Below are 17,928 nucleotides of genomic sequence, written 5' to 3'. Positions count from 1 at the left end.
CTGAGTCCTCCTTGATGGGATATTCGCAGGGCTGATGCTGACATGATCTAGAACCTTTCTGGGCACACACAGTAAGGAATGGTCCGTGCTTATATAGTGCTTCCCACAAGTGTTTTCATGTATGCTGTCAGTGATTCTTACAAGTGCTCTGTGGCCTAAGCTAATGTTATTTTTATTACAGAGGAGACACAAAGGGGGACTGGGGCTGATGGGTGTCCTAGTCCAAAACATCTGGAGGGCACCAGGTTAGGGAAGACTGATCTAGGGCGGTTATGTTTACTGAGTCTTAAATCACTGGCTTGTATAACTCAAGCCCTTGGCCACTATGTTTTAGCCTTTCAATGCATCCAAGGTGGCAAAACTTGCCATTTTGGAAATGACATTGTAGCCATTTTGGATTAGGCATGTCCATCTTTGATACTGTGTGTGTATATATATCAATTGTCAGATTTTAACACCACCATGTTGTGTATGAACAGGAAAATACAGCACAAACATTTGAGCTTGGTTGGGTGAGTGGGTTTTATATGGCATCACCAGCACAAAGTGTTTGAGTCAATCCTAGGCCTACGCAGAGTAGAGGCATTGACTAACTTAGCCCACTGATTTCCTTGAGTGCTCTGAGTAGAATGTAGTTGGCTGCAACTCCCTTAAAATGTTCAAAAAGCACTCGTCTCCCTTCTCCAGCGTAATACTTATGCCTCTTGAAAGGCTCAAAGCTGACTAAGGAACATCACTGAGCCACCTTTGTTGCCCACGATGCATTCATTTCTCCACTCCCACCTTCTCTCTGTCTCTTCCTCTCGCTTCCTCTCTTGTCTCTCTTTCGTTCTCTCCCTTTCTCCCCCTCTTTCTGTGTTTTTATAGACAGATTTTGAAAAGGATGTTGACCTGGCGTGTCAGACAGGTGAGTCCCTCTTCCGTTCTCTCTGGCACTCGTATGGGTCAGCCAGGGAGGCTTTGGGAAGAGCTTATCATTGAATTGGGAAGGGGACAGTTAAAGTTCTTTTTGAGGACACTGTAGAACATGGGCCTCCATAGGGAAGAGGGATCAGGAGCATAGTTTTTGGCAAGAATGGTTCTATGCTAGGCAACCAGCCCCTGAGGCCCCCAGGAACAGCACATCCCACAGGCAGGAAGGAAATAGGAAGGGCTAGGTCAAGCTGGTGACAAAAGAGACTAGCTGTCAGTCACATGAGTTTCCAGCTTAAGGCTCAGGGGGCTTCCGATTAATCACCCACACCCAGTATTCACAACTGGAACTCCCCTGTGCCATGTCATCTACCCAGCTCACAATTTCAATTCCGTGGTCTTTGCCAACCTGGTCCCCTCCAGATATTTTGCACGACCAGTTCCCATCAGCCCCAGCCAGCATGACCATGCTGTCATCTCCCCCAGCATTGTATAGCTATGTTGTCTGGGGCTGACGAGAACTGAAAACCAAAACATTGGGAGGGCACCAGGATAGCAAATGCCAGCTTGCAGCTTTTGCATGCCCAGAGGTGCCCAGAGACAGTTCCACCTCAACTTCCAGATTCTTCTGGCCTACCGTTCTTTAAGCACACCTGGATCTCCAGGTTCCTGGAAAAAGCGCTCTTGTTACCTCCATTTATGACAACAGCACCAGCTAACACCCTCCCCTGGTGTGCTCTTCAGACTGAGAAGTGTTCCCACCAAAGGGACTTTTCCACCTTTCTTCCTTCCCACCTGGCCCCAAACCCACAGACTGAAGCATTCCCTAAGTGCAGGTGCTACCCTTAATTCTCCCAGAAACTGTTGCTGCATGTTCCGTTTGACTGTCTGCTTCCCCTCCCAGTCCTCTTCAAAGAGGTTAACACGTGCAACCCAGCCACCATCACGAGCACTTTGTCACGCATCTCCCTGGACGGGGACGAGGATCCGAAGCTCAACACCAGCTCCGAGGGCAGCCTGGGCTTCTCCACCCTTCCTGGGAATATCCCACCCACTTCCATCCTGGTCCAGGTGCCCAAAATGACACACAACGTGGTGAAAGGGCTCAACGAGCTCAACGACCCTCCTGCCAAGAAGGATGTCAACCTGGATCCAGCTCGGGGGGCGGTGTACCTGTGTGGCGACAGCAGCCTGCGGCAGTTGGACTATGGGTGGCTACGGCCACAGGAAGCCACCCTGGAGAGCAACTACATGGTGCTGCCACGGCGGACAGTGAGCCTTAAGCCCTTCACCAGGGAGGAGGGCAAGCTCAACATTAAACTGGATGATGCGCCGGGCCTGGCCAAGGGCCGCCACCCCATGGAAGCCGAAGCCTACCCCAGCTTTGCCTCCATGGACCACATCAACGTGAACCTGAACCAGCCGTACGGGACGGTCAAGCACCCCTACGGCCTCCAGTTCAAGCAGCACCCGACGGTGCGGCAGATCTTGGCCTCAGAGCTGTCGGAGCGCAGCCGCACCATGCCACGCACTGTGCCTGGCTCCGCCATGAAGGTGGGCTCCCTGGAGGTAAGAGCGGCAGTAGGCGGGAGCAGGCTGGGAGCCTGTTTGATGACATGCAGAGGCAGTCGGCATGTAGGCCAGCCTCCCCCAATGTAGCTCCTACCAAGTATGTTGGATGGCAACTTCTATCGGCTCTGGCCAATACAGTGCTGTGCTGTCTGTAGCTGATGGGAGCAAGGTTGGTGTAGACGGTGCTTTCTCAAAGTGGGAATGGACATCGAGTCTGCATGCCTACATCTGTATTTATCTGCAGGACACCACTTTATTGATTTATTTGTCTGAAAAGATATATATACCGCTTGATTGTAATAAAACCTCAAAGCGGTTTACAAAAAGAATAAATTATGCACCCGCTAGAAGAGAGGGTGCGTGGGCAAAATCTATGTCTGTGCAGGTAAATCTATAGAATGATGCACAAGTTGATGGCTTGAGCATAAATACAGGGTGCCACAAAAGAGGGGAGTGTGCATGAATTAATGCAATGGCTGAGGAATGTTCCAAAGGATATAAAGGCCAATCTGCAGCAAAGAATACTGAATTATGTCAGTTCCCAGCTCCAAAAAAAGAATCCTGGGAACAGCAATATGATGAAAGTGCTGGTACACAAGCCTAGTTCTTGCACAGCTACAGTCCCCAGGGTTCCACAGGTGAGCAATTGTGACGTTACTTTTAAGTTTGTAGCATCACTACACCCATTGAAAGTTGAGCTGCCGGCACCAAGCAGAAAGGGTTAAGAATTGTGTGGAGGAAGAGTGTTCTTTCTTTAGTACAGCCTTTGCCATCCTGGTTCCCTGCAGATGCTTTGGAATGTGGCTGATGGGAGTTGTAGTCCAAAAATCTGGAGGGCATCAGGTTGCCAAAGGCTACTGCAGTAGGCAGAAGTTCCCATTCAGACTTTCATGATCAGCATGGAAGGTGCCTTTCCCCATCCCACTTTGGCACTCATTTCTATCCTCCAAAGGACTGTGCAGATTAGTGTGGAGACCAGCTGGGTTTTGCTTCATCTCTTTTTCTCCACTCTTCACCAGATGTGGCATTTGCTCAGTGTCCTTTCCCACCCCCCACTTTGTTTGCAAAACAGATTCCCTGCAGCTGTGAAAAGGCAGATTTTGGGGGGTTTCCACCCTCAAGTCTGGCCTTTCAAAGGAGAAAAGAAGTCACTGCAGACAAAGCTGATTGTGGGAATAACCTCCCGTTAATTAAGAGCTGGCTTCAGCTCACCAGCAGTTGCTAATGAACACGCACATGTGCGCCCACAGTTTTTGTGCAAAGCCACAGGCAGCAGAGAAATGTGGCTTTCTGGGGGAGCGGAAGAGTTTCTCAGCTACCAATAAGAACCTAAGAAAAAACTGGCTGCAGCATCAGGCCAATGGCCCATCTAATCAATCTATATACTGCTCTCACAGTGGTCTACCAGGAGCCTATGTGAAGCTGAAAGCAGGACCTGGGTGCATTGGCAATGCCCCCAGTTGTGATTTAAACTATGTGTTGTATGAAGAAATACTTTTGTTTTGTCTATCTACCCTGTGCCTTCTAGCACTGAGCTTCATTGGATGGGCCCAAACTCTACAATTATGAAATAGGGAGGGGAGAAGCCCTTTAGCCACACCAAGCATAATTTTATGCTGCCCTATCATGCCTCTTCTTACTCATCTTTTTTTCCAAACCGAAAAGTCCTAAACGTTGTAACCATTGCATGGGTCAATTCCCATTTGGTTGCTACCTAAATCTCTCTAGTCAGCTGGAAACAGGAAGTGCCAGTCAAACTGCCTCAGGAATTTGGGGTTGGGACCCTTGCCTCTCGTTGCTTTTGTGCTGCTGCCATAATGGCTTGGGTCTTCCTTTCTCCTCTTCCTCCTAAAATACTTTGACAGACTTCTACTCCAATCCTCCCATCCCAAGTCATGTTGATGGGCCTCCTTTCTTCTCTATGTGGGGGCCTGCCCTCCTCCCATACATGTGCTCTCCAGAACTTTGTATCTCTAAATGCTGAACAAATTAGTAAAGGCTTCTTTCCCTCCCTTCCTTTTTCCCCCTTTTTTGCATCCATTTCCTTTGTGGTATGCCTACATCCCTCCCCAGAGAAAAAGACTGCGGTACTCTGACTTGGATTTCGAGGTAAGTGCCTGCCCAGTCTTCCCTTCTTCCTGATGTCGCAAAGAGACCTCTTTTGCCCCAACGAGATTATTCTTGTCCTCTACACAGCAGACGTCTATATGATACAGATCTCTATCCGGTTCAGTTTGTTACAGACTTAAATGGTTTAATAATAATTCCCTCTCCAACACTCACCCCACAGAACCTCAGGAAATGTAGTTCTGAGCCCAGGAGGCCTATGAATTTCTAGCTATTCATGTCAAGCAAGAGTTCCCAGGATTCTTTGAAGGAAGGTTGTGTCAGTGATACTGGTCTCAAACCAATTAGGTTTATAGTCTGGATATACGGCATGCCCCTCCAGACTCTTGTTGTTGTGGGGTATATTTTGCAAGCTGTCCTTAATACAGCAATAGTTTGTTGGTGGTGGATTTATACTGGACCATCCACACGTCATTCCACTTTATTCTGCAATGCTTCCCTAATGTTATCGCATTGTTGGTAGTCTGGAGGGGGGTCTCTTTCACTATAGTGCCAGAAAAGCAGGGCAAAACAAGCAAAATGGAATGTGTGTCCTAGCAAATTACAGGATTTTGGCAGGAAGTTATGGGACATGCACTGATGGGAAACAAAGCAGTATCTCCATCCCAAAACTACACAAACAGTTGAAAGCAGCACCATGTGTAACCACTCCAATGCAATCATGAGCACAAGTAATCATGTGACAAGTTAGAGAAGGTTTTGGCCAGCTGGTGTGTGGGTATGGAAGGAGACAAAACAGGACTGGGGAGAGAACCCCCACCCCACCCTTTAACTTAAGGCTCTCTCTTCTCAGAAGCCCAGTCAGTTTCTGGAGAGTCTCATATGTCATGCATGAGGAAGGGAGTAGGCACCACAATACCCATTTTGTTTATTTCCTCTCTCAAGCCTCTTTTCCTGGTTCTGATTTAAGCATAATCTGATGAAATAGGCCCCCAAGTTTTATAACAGGCAATAAAGAGCGTTAGCAGTTGATTAAAATGCCGGAGCCAGAGATGCGAGTATTTTAGCTGAGTTTATGGGGGAAGAGGTAATATCCTTCCACTTACTGCGAAAGGTTTGATAGTGGGGTGCAGCTCCAGCCAGCCTTAAAGGCTCATCATCAACTGATTTCCACCCATAAACGTTGACCTGACAGACTCTCTGGTCGTTGATCTGAGGAAAAGAAAAACAACTCTCTGGGCCATCCTGCCAGCCACTTAACATCCAGCAGGGGAGAGGCAATAGCTTTCCGGAGCATTGACACAAGGTATGATAAGGACCTTCCAGGCTGCACCCACCTCATCCTGTGAACAGAATTTGCTAGGCTTTGTAGTGCTTCAGGAACCTGCAACAGGCTGAGACAGCAACAGGACACAAGGAATGAGAAAACCACAGGGAACAATGCCTCTTTCAGACCGCCTAAAGCCATCTTAAAAACTACTTCCTGCCTCCAGCCAGCCCCGGTTCTTTGTGAGTGGAAATTCAACAATGCTTTTGAATTTCCCCTTCAAAAACTAAAATGATATATTGCAGAGGTTAGAGTAGATGACCCTCTTGGTCCCTTCCAACTTTACAGTTCTATGATGGAGTTTGCTTCATGCTTGTTATCTAAGTGGCTACTCCTTGTGCAACACTAATCAGGATAATATATTTATTGTTAGTATATTATTGGCCATCCCAGCTCACCTGATCTGGGGAAATAAAGAGATTTTCCCTTAAGAGCACAAAACTCTTCCCGTTCAAAAATCTTCAGAACAGCCCTGCAATGTTGACCAGTACTGATCATCCTCATCATCTGCAACAAGGATGCGGGGCATTTTTCAGCCTGAGGGCTGCATTCCCTTCTGGAAAACCTTCTGGGGTGAGGGGAACCTGCCAGGGTGAAAGGCAAAAAAGTGGGTGGAGCAATGGAGGTGACTCTTCTTCTCTCTTTTTTGCAAATGTCAGAGGTTACACACACATACACAAAAGGCATTATCACAGTTCAGAGAATGCTGAGCTAGAAGGACCAATGGCCTAATGCAGCATCTTCCTGCGTTGCAAGCAAAAGTGCTTGGGGAGGAGGGTGTGCAGGAGGGATGTGAACAGAGGAGGAATCTGCGGAAGTCCACATGAGGTTCTCCACTCCTGCTGCACAAGCAAGTGCTGGCTTAAGGCTGCCAAGGGAGTCCAAGGCTCAGGCTGGGATGGGCAAGGGACTCCTCACATTTCATGTGCTTTGAACCATCCAGAGTTGCTTTGGGGAGATGAGCTCCTGTGCCCACTGACTTCTCTGCTCTTTCTCTGCTCTCTCTCCCTCCCTTCTCGGGACTTGTTGATTTAAAAATCTGCAGAAAGTCATGCATACAAGAAAGCGCCACTCAGAACTTTACCACGAGCTGAATCAAAAGTTCCACACACTGGACCGGTATCGGGCTCCAGCTACCAACGCAGCAAAGGTAAGAATGGGAGGAAAGCAAAGGAACAAAATCCTTCCTCATTAAGGCTCGGAGAGCATCTGGCAATAGTATTGAGCAGGGCTTAATCTGATTGGCAGGGGTGGGGTGTGTGGTTCAAGCTCAGCACCTGTTTTGAATGCCTCTGGAACATGTGACATCATAATGCTCCTGAGCATATGCAGAGGTCAGGGCAGATGAAATAATTTAATTGGTGCAACACAGATTTCACATTTGGGGTTCGTTTGGACAGGATGACCACTGATTTTTTTTTTAAAGAAAGTTGCATTTAACTATGAAAGATAAAAAAAGAGTCTCATGACACCTTAAAAACTAGGAATCTTATTATGGACCAATAGAGTCCACTTCTTGATGAACAGAATTGAATTTCTTTGGGTCTGAATAGAGACAATGGTTTTCTTTCCCAATACTATACTCACCTGCTATATAGGAGGCATCCACAGTAGGGTGTTTCTGAAGGCAGCTAAGAGGACATTGGGTTGTATCCAACTAAGTTTTACTCAGAGTTGACCTGTTGAAGTTAAAGAACTTAAGTTAGTCATGTCCATTAACTCCAAACAGGACTAGCATTGCATCCAACCCATTTGTTTGCTTGGGCTTTTCTGCAACTACATTATTGGCCAATTTTAGATAATGTACATATCCCCAGCATTGTTTAGAGTTTGCTGTTGATTTTATTTAGATTTTATGCTCTTAACACTTGAATGATGAATTTTGTTCTATAAACCACTTTGGGGTCCTTGAATGTATTTTAATAAATAAAACAATAAATAATTAACCCCACATTGCCAAATTGTTTGTCACTTATCACTGCTGTCGGAAAAGGGTCACTGTGCTTCTCTTACATGTATTCTGGCTCTAACTGAACTGTCACTATCTGTACTTTTTCTGTTGTTTCCCCCTGACCAACCCCAACCATCCACACTGCTTACAATTCCACCCCTGTTACAACCATGTGCATAGCTAAGCTGTGCCTGCAACTGAGGATGTTTAAAAAGCAGATTAAATGTGAAGACAAGAGGAAAACACACTACAAAGTGACATAGACTAGGAATCCTTTGATTCACCCATCCTTAGTGTAAACTCTGCTGAATTCCACACCATGCAATACCACAGTTTGGGCCCAGGTTGAGTTGGATCACAGAGTGGGAGGGGAGGCATAGTCTATGGGCTTAATTCTTCTTCTTGTTCTCACACAGAGAGAAAAGCGGTGGAGCGTCTCTTCAGGGAGTGGGGAAAAGAATATGCCTGGCGTAAGTTTTTGTTATCCTTTGATAACAGGAGAGAGGAAGGAAGAAGAGAGATGCATTATGGGAGAGGATTTGCTGGTGCTGGCCACCTAATATACAAAGTAGGAAACAGGCCAAAGCCATCAAGAAGAGCATCTGTAGCTTCTAAAGCTATTGCTGAGTCCACAGGACACCAGAGAGCCTTGGCAAAGGCAATTGCTGTATGTAGAGAATACCACAGTCATGCTATGAAAGGTTTTGGACAGGATTCCAGTCCCACCTGGAGGCATCTTTGTATGTGCTCTGCTACAGTCATTTCTGGGCCAGCCATTTTCAGCGGAAGCTGCTCTGTGTATCTTGTGCTGTTTATTTTTCACTCTGTAGTCTAACAGCACCCCTCCCCTCACTCTCTCTTCTTTCCCCAGCAGGAGGTCACCAGCCCAGAGAGCCGGCAGCAGAAGCAGAAGTCTTGGAGCACCTTCAAGGCCATGACGCTGAGCTCCCTGCCCTCCAAGCACCGGGAGAAACTGGAGCTGCACTCCGCTGACTGGGAGAAGCATTGCATGAGTCTGGATCTATCCGAGGGGGACTTCCAGACCGAAGTGTGAGCCTCGTGAACTCTGGGATTTATCGATCTATAAATATATATAAATATATATATATATTTTCACACTGACACTTTGGAAAAAGAAGACAAAAAGAAAAGACAGCTCCATCCCCTTCCGGCGGTTTTACTGAGGAGGGGGGCAGTTTTGGAAACAGTGGCCACCTCTTTAGATGGTCCTCAGGAGGAGGAGGAGACGGGGCAGGATAGCAGGAGCTGCACCCTCCCCAAGTGTCACAAAGGCACAGCCATGCACACACCCCACATAAGCACTTGCTCCACTTGGAGGTCATGATGAGTCGGGGAGGCATTCACACACAGAGAGAAAGACACACACCTTCTGCCAGCCCCTCTTTTTCCCCGTGCAGTGATTCACCGCAGGATCCAAAAGCGCTCACACAATCACGCCAGCGGCTGTTCCGGCCTCAGGACTTGGAGGGGCAGGGGCAGGTTTCCCCCCACTTGGGGGCAAGAGAACCAACCTTAACTCTTTTCTATCTGGACCTTTCCTCACGCCATGCACTGTGTGCACGGCCAGCAGTCTGGGATAGCTGTCGCCACTGCCCTGCGTCTCCCCGTTTGAGACTCGGCTCCTTGCACCGTCCTCCCTCCAGCACCAGATCTCCCTGCCTGGGCAGTGGGGGAGAAGACCTGGCTCCTTCTCTGCCCCATTCTGCCCCAGGTCGAATCTGAGTCTCCCTCCCTACCTGGAACACCTTCCCCACGTCTTCCTTCCCCATCCTCACCTGCTCTATCCCAGGCCGGGCGGGCGCTATGTTTGTTGGAAATAAAACATTCACTCTGTGGAACTTTTGCTGCTGTTTCATTCTTGGTTTTACTGCTCTTTGACCGATGATGTAAGAACAAGCACAGGACACACTGCCTTATACCGAGTCAGTATATGGCTTATGAAAATTCATTAACAGTAATGTACCAAAATTCAACACCTTCTAATACTTAAGAGTCTTAAATGCTATTTACAATGCCAAAATAGCATACACAACTCAATATTTCAAAGCCAAGCAGTTCAATATTCTTGCAATAAGTCCAAGCAGTGCTTTTTTCGGGGGGGGGGGCATACCCCTAAACATTTTGTGAATCTAAGTTTGGCCTCTTTGAAGGGCAGTATTTCAATATGAGTAGGAAAATGAGAGTACCCCTAAACATTTTTTTAGAAAAAAGCTCTGAGTTCAAAAGAATAACTCTCTATTTCTATATTTGTGGCTGATGTGATTCCAATGGAACTCCAGCAACAAGATAACTTAATATCAATCTCTGTTTCATAAATCTTCTTCTGGTCAGCCCGAAATGGAACTTTGCAATGGCAATTCAATGCTCAACCAAATAGGTGAACCTCAGCCTTGAGAAGGCACTCTTTTCAAAGAGAGTAAAGCTGGCTCATGCTTGAGCTGCTGTCCTTGTTTTTTGCATTGCCAGCAAAGTAGCAAAATCTGGGTGCTTACTAAACCCCTAACAAGCCTCAATAATGGATATTATTAAGCTGTCTTCAGCCTGGAAGGTAACAGAGGTTGGGTAGACTTGTTCTCCCTTAAAAAGGGGGAGGTAATATAATGTGCAATTTTGATCTGGCCTCCCCAGTTTGTGACTCGCTAAGCCAAATGTAGCCCACCAGCTTGCTCTGGGGTCCTTCCAGATGCTTGAAATACAGGCTTCTGTTTTTTGTTTTTTTTTAATAATATTTATTGAGATTTCAAAAAAACAAAAAATACAAAAATTGCACAAAAAACAAAAAATAGAAAATACAAAAACTTACACACAATAAGAAAAAGATACAAAAGTGAAAAATAAAAATATAAGAAAGTGAAAAATACAGAAGAAAAATAATAATAAAGAAGAAAAAAAACATTAGACCTCCTCCTCCTCCCTTCCTTTGTATTCTAGTTATTAATTATCCCAGCAAATCCTTTCCATCTTTCTATTATAAAATAAACCTTAAAATTTAAAATTTAGATCTTAACTTTACCAACTTCTTATATTCATAATGTTCTTTTCATAATTCTTTGATAGTTATTAATTATCCCAGCAAATCCTTTCCATCTTTCTATTATAAAATAAACCTTAAAATTTAAAATTTAGATCTTAACTTTACCAGCTTCTTATATTCATAATGTTCTTTCATAATTCTTTATACATCTTTACTAAGGCCAGATAATTTCTTCCAACATTTTTCTGTCATTCATTTTTCTATCATTCTAACATTCATCAACTTTATAAAACATTCTATTAGTTAAAAAAAGACAAAAAAAGAGAAAAAAGCATATAAACAAGTCCAATCTTAATCCAACGTCCCTTCCTCCTGGTTTCGGGATTTGTCAGTCCTTATTCCTCAATCTAACCCGGTGACCTTATGTCCGAGGCCCTCAAGTCACTTCCATGGCCCTTCCGCAGCTTTTCTTCATATTTGTGGCTGTAGTCACTTGCTCGTAGTAGCTCCAACTTAATAGTGTTTTTAACCCTTCTCATCAATTCAGATCCTTTTCCCTGTTCATCGCTGCATTCCATGTAGTATTTAAGAACATACTTCAAGGGCCCTCCGAAGTTGTGGGCCCCCACAATTCCAAACATGTCGCAGCCTGTTACTGTATTTAAAAAGTCCAGATATCCCAGCATAGGGGGGTCAATCCAGCCCCCCATTTCCAAACCACACCAAACTTTCCCTTCCCATATCTGATTTTTTCCAAGTTCCATTATCAAATCCGAAGGGTCAAGCTCCTGTTGAGACTGTTCTGTCAAGCCACACTCCTGATTTAATGCCACAAACCCCTGTTCTGTCAAAACACACTCCTGGTTTGAGTCCTGGATAGACTCCACATATATTCCCACAGCTTGATCAACGCCTTCCACTGCCAGTCTGAGATTTCCAGTCGACTTGGCCATCTGGTTCACCTTATCATGTAGTTCTTCCAGTAGAATATTTGTTTTATTGAGCAGGCAAACCACAACTTCTGAAAACATTGTTGCACTCTCCCACGATTCTTTGTAACAGCTGTCAAGTCCTTGGCATTAGTTACAGTTTCTAAGGCTCCCCCTAGGGAGAAGACTTATATTTGTTTCTGATACATTTCCATGTTACTTAAAATACTTTATCCATATATATTCCTTTAAAATGCGAAAGGGAACAGTAGAGTCACGAAAATTCTCTTCTTTTAACTATCTGTCACACACAAATACCTTGATTGATTCACGTCAGTCCTGACTTCCCCGCTCCAGGATCAGGACGAAATTAACTTCCTTTTACTGCTTCAAATAGTCCAAAAAAAATATTCCCAATTTGAAATGTTGGAATCCACTCTTTTAACAGCAATTTTCAAAGCTCTAGTATAAGTTGTCTTTGCTTTGTTATATTTACAAAAGAATGGAAGGGTGACTTCCTGTTTAGCCCTTACCGCTCCGTACCAAATTCAATCAATTTTTCTTTTTTTTTTATAGTCCAATTCTGTCCTTTTCACTAGTCTTCATTTAATGTCCCAATTTGTTCAAATTCTGGGTACTCACGGATATTTGTTTTAAAGTCCGAATTGTCCAGGAAAAAAGGCAGCGCTCTCCGGCAACAGCTACACGGCTTCACTCCACAAAAGAAGCAGACGACTCGCAGCACAGCGCCTTCACTTCCCCGCTCTGTTCCGGAGCCCGGTGCCGGGCTCCTTTGCAGATTGGGGGGGCGCAAACAGTGCCCGCCGAGTCCCAGGGTCACAGGCTTCACCCGCCTGTGGTTTGAGGGGTCCCCGCTGCGCCGAAGCGGTTTTAGACCCGATTTCTGTGGAGCGGTCTCCCTCTGGATTAGAGGGATTCCGCCATTGCCGTTGGCGCCACCTCCGGAAGTCCGAAATACAGGCTTCTGACCAGACAGTAAAACCAAAATATTAACTGAACCTTAGCTGCGTCACCATACCTGGCTAGTGGACTGCGTTTTACTTAGAATCATAAAATCGTAGAGTTGGAAAGGACCAAAAGGGTCATCTGTTCCAACCCCTTGCAATACAATAATCTTTTGCCCAAATCAGGACTCGAACCCACAACCCTGAACTGTTCCTCAGAAGGCTTGGTTTCCAGACCCTTGACCATCTCGGTGACCCTCCTCTGCACACATTCCAGCTTCTCAATACCTTCCTTAAATTGTGGTGCTCAGAACTGGGCACAGGACTCGGGGTGTGGTATGACCAAGACCGAACAGAGTGGTGCTATTACTTCCCTTGATCGGTACACTGTTGGTTGTGGGTATCTAGAGTTTCAGACGGGACTTTCCCAGCCCTATTTAGGGATGCAAGGGATCAAACTTGGGATGGATGCAAGTCTCAGGATTTTTGCACATCACAGAACCTGGATTCCTTGAACACAGGGGAACTCTGGCTACACACTACTTAGGTCATATATATCACAGTGACAATGTATCTGAGTGAGGTTTTGCACACCCCTGGGCTGGCGCTGTTTATTTCTGCTGGGCTCCAGAGTACCCTGAAAGGAAAATGACAAAATGACTGTGCATCTTCAGCTGCTCCGCACGTTTCCAGAGGCAGCGGGGAAAGCAAAAACTGTTTGACAATAAATACAGCCAGCGGGGAGTTTGGAGAACACCTTCAGCCTGAGTCACCTTGTTAGAACAGATGGGAAGCAGCCACATTGGACTGGTTCCTTGGGAGGGCTCTGCTGCCAAGTGCAGGCTCTGCTTGGCAGCTGTTCCAGCGCAACACAAAAGGAAGAAGGGAAGAGCGGCGATTATTGATCCTTCCTTGCCCAGAAAGAGGAGGAGGAGGAGGAGGAGGAGGAGGAGTCTAGAACTGCTGGCAATTTCCAACCCAGCTGCAGTTCAGAGTTTGCAGATTTGGTTGGGAAATGGTGTTTTCTGAAATGAGGGGAGGCACCAAACACAATCAGTGGCATGTCCCACATGCCCCATCTGTCCACACCACTGCCCTGCCCTCCAACCAGGCCTTCAGATGGGGCTGAAGTGAAACAACTCACACGCCTCCCAATTACAACTGATGAATCTAGAAGGCTCTTTCTGTTATTATTTGGTGGGGGCACCCTTTGAACTGGTTTGTCTGGGTTTTGGGAGATCTTATTGGTGGTAGTGCCCCCCCCGCCCCCATTTCTTTTTATCGACCTTCAGGTGTTTGCCATTTATCAAAAGATTTCTATCTTGGTTTTCATTCACAAAAGAAATTCTGAAGCAGTTCAGACAATAATAAAATGTAAGACTATCCAATAAAAAAATAATCAATAAAGTTAACACAATAACCAAGGTAAGTGGTTATTAACAATATTACGGATCAGGGAAAGCCTGGCTCAGGGTTCTGAATAGCAGCTCCCATCCTCCTCTACCATTGGCCATGAAGACTGGGGCTGATGGGAGTTCTGAAGGAGCTTGTGCTGGCTACCTGTGGCCCAAGTGAACAGGTATGTCTTTAACAACAACAACAAAATTCTTATACCCTACCCATCTGACTTTGCTGCCCCAGCCACTCTAGGCAGCTTCCAACAAAAATATAGAGGGAAAGAAGATGGATAAGGAAACCTAACCTAACCTAACCTATCCGAACCATCAAGCCTTAAAAACTTCCCCAAACAGGGGTTGTTTCAGATGTCTACGAAAAGTTATATAGTTGTTTAACTTTTTGACATCTGCTGGGATGTCAGGGTGGGTGCCACTACTGAGAAGGCCCTCTGCTTGATTCCTTGTAATTTTGCTTCTCGCAATGGGGAAACTGCCAGAAAGCCCTCTGAGCTGGGCATCAGTGTCCGGGCTGAACAATGACAGGGGAGGCGCTCCTTCAGGTATACAGGGCTGAAGCCATTTAGGGATTTAAAGGTCAACACCAACACTTTGAATTGTGCTCAGAAACATACTGCAAGACAACATAGATCTTTTAGAACCAGTGTTATATGGTCCCAGCAGCTGCTCCCAATCACCAGTCTAGCTGCCACATTCTGGATTAGTTGTAGTTTCTGAGTCACCTTCAAAGGTAACCCCATGTAGAGCGCATTGCAGTAGTTCAAGCGGAAGATGACCAAACCATGTACTACTCTGGCGAGACATGGTTGGTGTTCACCAGATCTCAATAAGGAAGAGTATTCCTTATGGTAAGTGCTACCATGGAGAAGCCCCTCCTGTGTGCCCCTACCAGATGGGTGTCTGAAGGGTACTGTATGGTGAGGAGGACCCCAACCACAGACCAGAGAACATTCTCTCAGATATCATGGCCCTCTCAGAAAACAAGACTAACACCTTAAACCTAGCTTGGTTGCTGATTGGCAACCAAGACAGGTCATTCAGTGCAGGAGATTATGAGTTGCCCAACAGGGTGCACCACTGTGAGATCCCAACTCCCATTCAACCCAGTCACCATTGTCCAGTGATCAGAGATGGTGGCAGTGGCAGTTCTGCAATGTCTGAAGAGCCACAGGATCCTCTTCCTTGTTTTGAAAGCTGCCAGCAGTGCGGGCCACCACACACACAAACACATGTTTAGAACAGAAGCTGTGTATCTGGCAAAGGCATTTAAAAGCCCAAAGAAAGGGAGGATGTAATTCTCTAATTCCATAATAGGGTTGCCTCTTTATGCCCTTCCATTTTAAAAATGGAATTTTTAAAGGGCATGGGCCAAAGAAAAATAATAATTCTGAGTTCCTGGAACCAGGTCCATGGGAAGTTGATGTATGGAGGATTCTGTCCTCGAACAGAGTTCTGGAGTTGATTAATTCCTGCTCTGTGAGGCCATGAACAAGAAAAAATCCTAAACACAGCACACTCACCCATTAACACCAGTCCCACCAGTTTTGTCTGCATCACTCAATCCACCGTGTGCCTCTTGGCTTTCCTTGGACACTGCTAATTTGCTGCCTCCTGCAATAGCTGGCCAGTTGGTGCTGAAGCATCTGGCTGGGTTTCTAATGAGACTGACCCCAGACAGTTCCTGAGAACTGCAGACTTTTAAAAACAGGTTTGATATGTGGGAGTAAGATTTAATCCAAGTCTATAATGGGCAGACAGGTTAGTAATAAGGGACCACACTGCCAAAAGCAGAGACACCAGAGCTTTATACAAAGGGAGTGTTCAGTTTCTTGTTACCCTCTGTTCCTTCATTATGAAGTTCCTGCTCAGGCCAGGGGATAAATGCAGACTTCAGGACTCTGACCAGGCCAGGCTTCTCAGTGACTCCTGCTCCTGGAGTGTCTGAGCCAGGCTGGAATGTGTCCTCAAATGTGTTCTGTAGCGATGCCTCTGGCTCACCTGAATGGAAGATGGAGACATTGGGGGGCAGGTGTGATTGGGGTAGCTGTTGATGTAGGAACGGATTTAAGCACTAGGAGAGGATATATATTGTTAAGTTATTACACTTGCTCATGTGTGTAAGATTAGTAGAGTACCATTCTTTGAGGCTTAAATTTAGAAGCTAAAACAAGGTTGATTTAACCTTCTAGAAACAATAATCCAGGATGCTTTAAGGCAAACTGGATTTTTCTGGTATTACTAGGGTTGATTTTTTTTATATAGGAAAACCCGAATAGGTATTACCCCATTTCCCCTCCTTAAAAACATCAACCCCAAACGCATTGTTTTGTGAAGAAATAAAAGTAGTATTTACTTACATAATCTAGGTCTTGAAACATCAGCTATAGTAGCAAAATGAAAGCAGGTTCATAACTACAGTGGTACCTCGGGTTAAGAACTTAATTTGTTCTGGAGGTTCATTCCTAACCTGAAACTGTTCTTAACCTGAAGCACCACTTTAGCTAATGGGGCCTCCTGCTGCCGCCACGCCACCAGAGCACGATTTCTGTTCTCATCCTGAAGCAAAGTTCTTAACCCAAGGTACTATTTCTGGGTTAGCGGAGTCTGTAACCTGAAGTGTCTGTAACCTGAAGCGTCTGTAACCCGAGATACCACTATACTATGTTACAAAAGTATAAAATGTAAGTTTAAAAATGGTGTCTGAGCTGCAGAACTCAGACATGTACAAGTGAGCAGCATGGAAGCATGATGAAGAAAGAGAAAAATGCCTGGGCAAGCAGGAAGTATAAAGGGCTACAGCTTCCTGTCTAGGCAGACAAAGCAAGTGATCTCACAGAGTTCTCTCTAGCAAATTTTACAGGAAATCTCTGTGAGCCTCAGCTCCTTCATGTGCCTATCTGGCAAAACATGAATTGTTGGCTTGACTGAAACAATGTCCCACAGTTGACTAGGCAAAGAGAGAAGCAGCAGCCTATCCAAGAAGAGCCTTGCTATAAAGCAGTGGGGGAGGGTTGCTTTTCTGCCCAAGGGCCACATTCCTTTCTGAGGAACCTTCTGGGGCCACAGGCCAGTGGTGGTCAGGGCCAGAGGGGGAAATGGTTAGGCAGGGGTCAGCAAACTTTTTCAGCAGGGGGCTGGTCCACTGTCCCTCAGACCTTGTGGGGGGGCCAGACTATCTTTTGAGGGGGGGGAGAACGAATTCCTATGCCCCAAAAATAACCCAGAGATGCACTTTAAATAAAAGGACACATTCTACTCATGTAAAATCACGCTGATTCCCAGACCACCCACAGGCTGGATTTAGAAGGCGATTGGGCTGGATCCAGCCCCCGGGCCTTAGTTTGCCTACCCATGGGTTAGAGCAAAAGATGAAAATGTGACTTTTGTTTTTACACACACCCCTCTCTGTCATCCATCCAGGCAAGCAAGAAACATATTCAGAGTTCAAGGACACGTTTGCAGCCAGACACCAAAATACCAGAGGGAACGAAGCAGAGCCATTGTGAGGGGTGTGGCTGAGGAGGGGGAGGTGTAGCCCAAGGAGAGTCCCAAGGGCCAAAGAGGGAGGCTGGGAGGCCACATTTGACCCCAAGGCCTGAGGTTCCCCACCCCTGTCCCAAGCTCCCCCTCTGTACTGCTGTGGGCCACCTGCCTGTCTGCTGGTCTGTTCTAGTTATTTGTCACTCTTTCAGCCAAAAGCCCGGAAGCTGCATGTCAGTGTGTGTGTGTGTGTGTGTGTGTGTGTGTGTGTGTGAGAGAGAGAGAGAGAGAGAGAGAGAGAGAGAGAGAGAGAGA

General features: G+C 46.0%; 1 protein-coding gene and 1 long non-coding RNA gene across 7 annotated transcripts in view; one reads left to right on the top strand and one right to left on the bottom strand.

Annotated features, from left to right (window-relative positions):
* Positions 1-9,688, top strand: part of ADGRB2 (adhesion G protein-coupled receptor B2) — a 238,809-nt gene extending 229,121 nt beyond the window's left edge. For all 5 annotated transcript variants that reach the window (XM_081019589.1, XM_081019591.1, XM_081019592.1 and 2 more), the window contains exons 26-31: positions 868-907; positions 1,817-2,481; positions 4,558-4,593; positions 6,924-7,028; positions 8,246-8,299; positions 8,701-9,688. In XM_081019589.1, the coding sequence (XP_080875715.1) occupies positions 868-907; positions 1,817-2,481; positions 4,558-4,593; positions 6,924-7,028; positions 8,246-8,299; positions 8,701-8,883 (1,083 nt within the window). In that variant the 3' untranslated portion in view covers positions 8,884-9,688. The remainder of the gene's footprint in view (positions 1-867; positions 908-1,816; positions 2,482-4,557; positions 4,594-6,923; positions 7,029-8,245; positions 8,300-8,700) is intronic.
* On the bottom strand, positions 4,600-16,758 carry LOC308484686. 2 transcript variants are annotated; one of them, XR_013990077.1, is made up of 3 exons: positions 16,491-16,758; positions 7,466-7,557; positions 4,600-5,763 (listed from the first exon to the last, which is right to left on the bottom strand). It is a non-coding gene; the product is annotated as an uncharacterized lncRNA (long non-coding RNA). The 2 variants fall into 2 exon arrangements; XR_013990078.1 differs by lacking the exon at positions 16,491-16,758 and adding an exon at positions 8,556-8,694.
* Positions 16,759-17,928: the final 1,170 nt, after the last annotated feature.

This window comes from Podarcis pityusensis, assembly GCF_964106645.2.
Source record: "Podarcis pityusensis genome assembly, chromosome: 8".
Lineage (NCBI taxonomy): Eukaryota > Metazoa > Chordata > Lepidosauria > Squamata > Lacertidae > Podarcis > Podarcis pityusensis.
Note: the sequence above shows the minus strand (reverse complement) of the source record. Positions and strands in the feature narration are given on the sequence as shown.